Source organism: Nestor notabilis, unplaced genomic scaffold, assembly GCF_000696875.1.
Source record: "Nestor notabilis isolate BGI_N333 unplaced genomic scaffold, ASM69687v1 scaffold8298, whole genome shotgun sequence".
Lineage (NCBI taxonomy): Eukaryota > Metazoa > Chordata > Aves > Psittaciformes > Psittacidae > Nestor > Nestor notabilis.
In genome coordinates this window covers 13,398-19,371 of record NW_009941457.1, presented here as the reverse complement: position 1 = coordinate 19,371, position 5,974 = coordinate 13,398, and the positions used below count along the sequence as shown (strand labels likewise).

Here is a 5,974-nt window from a genome sequence, read left to right as displayed (position 1 = left end):
CAAGTGCCCACAGCACCACATCTGCCTCACCGGCCACTCCAGAGAGTGACCTGGTGAGGGGCTGAGCCCAGGCCAGCATGGGGCACAGCCAAAGCACCCCAAGGGATGGGTCCCACACAGCAGCCAGCCCCACACACCATTGCTGGGGTCGATGGCGACATCAGGGCTGGGCACGGCCAGGCGGAAGGTGACATTCCCATTGGTCCCCGCGTCCGGGTCAGTTGCGCTCACGGTCAGAATGATGCTGCCTGCAGGTGTGTGCTCTGGCAGTGGCACCTGGAAAAGGAGGAAGCCCTGGTGAGTGCCCCGTGCCCCAAACTGGGAGCCAGCCACCGGGGCTGGGAAAGCTTAGGGCTGGCCAGGGCAGCGACAGCCAAGGTGGCCCAGCTCCTCACTGTCCAGAACCTTCCCCACCTTTGCACCAGAGCTGGCACACAGAGGGGGCCTGTCCCACAAGCACAGCACCGTGCCTTGTTAGTGTGACTCCCAACCAGCTTCAGTGGCTGGTTCCTGATCCATTTCTCTACTTTGCTACTCTGAAGAACTCTTTTAATAGCTAATCTTTTCTCCACAGAAAGTATGTGACACAAATCAAAACAGCTCTTGCCTTTCTGGTGTGCCAAACAACACATAGCAACACACAGAACCACTGGTCTGTGCTCTCACAGCCTCCAGGCATCTCTGTGGCTTCTCAGCTCCTTGCACCTCTGCTCCAGAGATGCAGCACAAGGCATCAGTCAGCCCTCATCCAGTAGTCTGCCTGTGGGGCCTCAGGCCAGGACTTGCCAGAAACACTTGTCCAGGTTGTGACCCATCTCCCGCCGCTTCTGTCCTTCCCACTCTTCCCATGAAGAAAGCTGGAAAGACTTTTGCCAAAGGCCTGTAGGAACAGGACAAGGGGGAATGGCTTTAACCTGCCAGAGGGGAGACTGAGATGAGCTCTGAGGCAGAAGCTCTTCCCTGGGAGGGTGCTGAGGCGCTGGCACAGGGTGGCCAGAGAAGCTGTGGCTGTCCCATCCCTGGCAGTGTTCAAGGCCAGGTTGGACACAGGGGCTTGGAGCAACCTGCTCTAGTGGAAGGTGTCCCTGCCTGTGTCAGGGGGTTAGAACTGGATGAGCAGTAAGGTCCCTTCCAACAGAAGGCAGTCTTTGAACCTATGAATCTATGATCTATTCCAGCATGAACTGTCTGCAAGCATCTGTGCAGTGGCTGATCCCAATGCCACTTGGCTGGTGTCAGCCTCCTGGCTACACCACGGAGACAACATGAGGAGTGTCAGGGTGTGGATGGGAGCCCAGGAAGAGAGGTGCCGGAACAGGCTCAGACTCAAGGCAGTCTCTGTGCCTTGCAAGGCCAGGCAGGAGCTGCACAGGGGCTCGTGTGGGACGGCCCCTGCTGCTGGCACACCTGTGTGTGTGTGGTACCTGATAAAAGCCCTGGCTGAACATTGGAGCGTTGTCATTCACATCCTCCACAATGACAGTGAGATTGGCCTCAGTCTCGTGGCGGGTGTCAGAGGCTCGCAGGGTGAGCGTGTAGTGGCTGCGCTGCTCATAGGCCAGCGGCCCCGTCAGCGCAATGCGCCCGCCGTAGCGCAGCACACTGAACGTGCCCGCGGCATCCCCATCCAGCAGAAGCGTGTAGGAGAGTGCAGGGCCTGAGTCCACGTCGTTCCCGGTCAGCTGGGCTATCTGGGTGCCCAGCAGCGTGTCTGTGGAGAGGCCAGACATGAGCAAGCAGCCCCCCTCCTTAGAGAGCAGCTGGGAAACCAGCTCAGTCCAGAGCCTGAGCACTGGGGACAAGAGAAGTTTTGCCCAGAGAAGCTGTGGCTGCCCCATCGCCCCACCCCTGGCAGTGTTCAAGGTCAGGTTGGACACAGGGGCTTGGAGCAACCTGCTCTAGTGGAAGGTGTCCTTGCCTGTGGCAAGGGGTTGGAACTGGATGAGTGTTAAGGTTCCTTCCAACCCAAACCAGGCTGTGATACTGACAAGGAGAGATGCTGGGGGTGATGTGGAAGGTCTTAGGAGCTGGGCTGGGCAGGCCGAGTGAGGTTGGCACAGGGCACACAGTGAGCAGGCAGGGTAGGTGTGTACAGCCACAGCTCCTGCAGCGCTGGCTGAGGCCACGGATGAGCTGGGAATTTGGCTGGTTCCCTTGGGACACAGCTGCATCATCAGGGCCGTACAGCCCCCAGGCATACGAGGCAGTGCCGAGGGGCTCTGGGGGAGATCTGCCCAGGGGTCATCATGAGCCAGCCCTGGCAAGGGCAGGGATAGGTCACCCTGGGGGCTTCTCCCCCACCTTTGGGTGTCCATCACACCTCACCCTGTGCCATCAGTGCCACATTACCTCATGGGGCTGAGCTGCACTTACTCTCTGGGACCCGCACCTCCCAGGGAAACGGGATGGTGGGGCTGTTGTCGTTGACGTCCATCACCACCACAGTCAGCGTGGCCGAGCCCACCAGCGGCGGGGTCCCTCTGTCCATGGCCGTTACCACCAAACTGTGGGTAAGCAAAAGGGCACAGCACATGGTTCACAGGCATGTGGCATCTGTGTGAGGGGGCAATGAACCACATCTGGAACATGTTGTGGGGGGTCCTTCATGTGAGCACAGGTTGGAGTGTGTACATGTGGCAGTGAACTGTGCACAGCATCTGGAGTGTCTGGGGCAACGGATACGTGGAGAGCATCTGGAGAGCACGTGTGGGGCAGTGGATGTGTGCACGAGGAGAGTGTGGCAGACAGGGCAGTGGATGGAAGCATGTTTGAGTTGTGTCTTTGAAGGGCAGCAGGTTTGTGAACACACAAGCAGGCTGTGAATGTGGGCACAAGCGTTTGGAGCATTTGTGGCCAGTGAATTCATGCCCAGCCCTGGCACGGGCACAAGGGACAGAAGATACATGGCTGGAGGCTTTAGAACAGGGAGGGAGGAGATGCACCCCCAGCAGGAGTCAGGGAGGTTTGTGGGGGATGATGCAGGCTGTGGGGTGCAGGCAGGGAGGCATCTGGAGCATTTCCAGGTGTTGGGAATGCACGGAGCGTTTCTGTGTGATGGTGATGGGTATGGGAATGGAATGAAGGCCCTAGGTCTCCCCATGACTCAGCAGAGAGACATGCAGCCAATGGAGCACACATACAGGGGGGAGAACACAGGCTGGGCAGGTGGCAGGAGCTGTTCCTTGCATCTGAACCAAGAATGTCTACAGAGTAGGGGAAGACTTAAATTCATCATGTGTGTGTTTGCCATTATCTTACATACGCGTGGCTAGACTGGCTGATGTCTGGAGTGTGTTCACATGGTGAGGGGCCCAGAGGGCCTGGGCTGACTGCAGCAGGACTTGCAAGAGGGGTCAGGGCAGTGCAGAGCTGCTGGAGCACAGTGGCAGGGCAGAAGGGTGCAATGCAGGGGGTGGGAAGGGACTGAGCATATGAAGCCTGGATTAAGCAGGCAGAAAGGGGATGAATTCAGCCACTGAAGAGTCCACTGCCCCCTTCACAATCTTCTCAGCTTTGCAGAGCCAAGCTGAACAGACCTCTGGATCATCTGATGGCCATCTGTCACGCCTTCAATACCATGTGCTCCCCACGTTAACACTAAGCCTAAATTCCTGTTTTTTTTTGCAAAACCATTGGACAGACAGGGCTGAGACAGGCTTGGGTGGCACCAAGACACGGAGCATCAATCGCTGCTTGGTGCCAGCATCCCTGAGGATCCTGGTCCACAGCTATGCCCCCTCATTCCTATGGCACAAGTTAGTCTGGCTCCACTCACCGGGTCTGAGACCAGATCTCCCTGTCCAGAATGGCAGCAGTAGTGATGGTGCCAGTCTGAGGATCGATGTGATACAAGCCTGTCATTGGCAGGGACTGGTTGATAGCATAAGTCACCTGCCCATTTGCTCCCTGATCCAAATCATCTGCCAGGACCTGCAAAGCCACAGGAGAGGTTCAGCAATGTGGTTGTGGAGCCCTGCAAACCACAGCCCTCCCGAGCTGGGCCTTTCCACAGGCACCAGCCCCAGGCCCATGGTGCAGCCCCTCACCCCAGCAGAGAGGCAGGCTGGGGGCCCCATGTGCCTGCATGTGTCCCCAGGGATACCTGGATGACAGGCGAGTCATAGCTCTGTGACTCCCAGATGAATGCCACATAGTTCTGCAGCTGGAAGCGTGGCAGGTTGTCATTCACATCTTGCAGGTTCAGGTTTATGGCCATGAAGCCGAAGGAAGCCACTGTCTCTGCTTGGACCACCAGATGCAGCCGGGGACTGGCCTCAAAATCCAGATTGCTGGAGTCCTGGACTGAGATGGCACCTGGGAGCAGGGAGAAAGCAGGATGGGGAGGGTGAAGAGGGGGTGAGAGATGCACCAACACATCCACCCCCTGTCTTCTCTTTCATTCTTTCATTCCCTTGCACTCAGTCCATCCCTCTGCTCACCCAGCTGTTCTCAGACAGAGGCCTCACCCAGCTGTTCTCAGACAGAAGCAGCACACTGAGCTCTTCTGAGCCCTCTCCTAATGAACAGCCTTGTGCTAGCCGCAGCGATCTGCCCTGGGTGATAGACCCTGCACAGGCAGCTTGTGCTTACATTGCAGCATGCAACAGTCCTCCCACTATGGAGACACCATCTGAGGTATGGCCTGTTTCAAAAAGAGCTGCTCCATCTCAAGCCCCATGCTGCTGCACAAGCTCCAAGCTAAAGTCATCTTACTGCAGCTATTGGTTTAGGCCAAATCCTTACAGACACACTGCAGGAGATGCCAGAAAATACAAAGAAAGCAATCAGCAGCCTTCTGCCTTCCGAAGGGCTGTTCCTGCCTGGGGCAGAAGCAGCAGAGCCTGAGATGCCACAGTATGGGGCTGAGGATGCTCCTGTGACATTCCCTGCTCTTGTCCACAGCTGGCACTTCAGTATGTTCTCCAACTGTGCTAACAGCCTCTGGACAATGACAGGTTAGTGTCCATGTCCAAACACTATTTAATTTACTGGTACGGAATCATGGCCTGTGTTCCTGTGCCCTTTTGGGGGCCTCTGAGCACAGGTTGCCTCCCACTTGCCCACTTGCCACTTCTCCTGGTGGTCTTGTTGCTGTACCTGAGCTGGGCTGGATGAAGAAAGCCTTCTTCTCATTGCCACTGACAATGCTGTAGGTGATGCGCCCGGAGGAGCCCCCTGTGTGCATGGCCTGGATGCTTGCCACAGCAGTGCCTGTGGGAGAGTGACACTGTGAGAAGGGGCAGCAGAACCTCAGGGCCTCAGTGGGCAGTGGGTCAGGGAGGTGTGAGGGCAACACATGCTGTTGCACAGGAACGCAGCTCTGCCTGAGGACACTGAGGACACAACTTTGGGCTGGGAGCCAGAACTCATGGGCCTGTCCATGCTCTCCTCCACAGTCTCACTGTGACCCCTGGAGCCCTTCCAGGAGCAACTGGGCACGCGTTACTGCCAACAGTGGTCTGAACCCCCCCAAGCAATCCCACAGGAATTGCCACCCTGAACAGCCTGGGCACCAGTCAGAAGCCGCAGTCCCTTGAGTCTACCCAAAGCATAATAGGCCTCCCCAAAAGCAGGCAGTGCTCCCTGTTGGAGCTTCCCACAGCATTGCCAGCTCAGCATCCACCTCTCCTCCTGTCCTGCCCCATTTCACCCCAGCCCTTGCTGGAAACTCTGCCCAACCAATACCTGGGGCAGCATTTTCTGGCAGAGCCACGTCACTGGTGCTCCGGGGAAAGCGCAGCCCACGGAAGGGCTCTTCCTGCACATGGATCACCACCACCCCCGTCGAGGAGAGTGCTGGTTGCCCCAGGTCTGTGGCCAGGATGAAGAGTGTCCGCTGGCGCTGGCTGAGTGAGCCCAAAGGCTGCAGCAGTTGGATATCCCCGGTGTAGGAGTCGATGGCGAAAGCAGAGTTGGGGGTGGCAAGGCGGTACAGGATGGAGGCGTTAGCACCCACATCCCTGTCCTCTGCCCT

The 5,974-nt window shown here is 57.5% G+C and overlaps 1 protein-coding gene across 1 annotated transcript in view; it reads right to left on the bottom strand.

Annotated features, from left to right (window-relative positions):
* Positions 1 to 5,974, bottom strand: part of LOC104410660 (protocadherin-16-like) — a gene marked incomplete at both ends in the record, with an annotated part of 19,448 nt that overhangs the window by 1,350 nt on the left and 12,124 nt on the right. Inside the window, 7 exon segments of the mRNA XM_010020896.1 lie at positions 138 to 276; positions 1,425 to 1,711; positions 2,374 to 2,504; positions 3,776 to 3,930; positions 4,103 to 4,314; positions 5,098 to 5,211; positions 5,686 to 5,974. The exon segment at positions 5,686 to 5,974 is cut by the window's right edge and continues 25 nt beyond it. Of these exon segments, the coding sequence (XP_010019198.1) occupies positions 138 to 276; positions 1,425 to 1,711; positions 2,374 to 2,504; positions 3,776 to 3,930; positions 4,103 to 4,314; positions 5,098 to 5,211; positions 5,686 to 5,974 (1,327 nt within the window).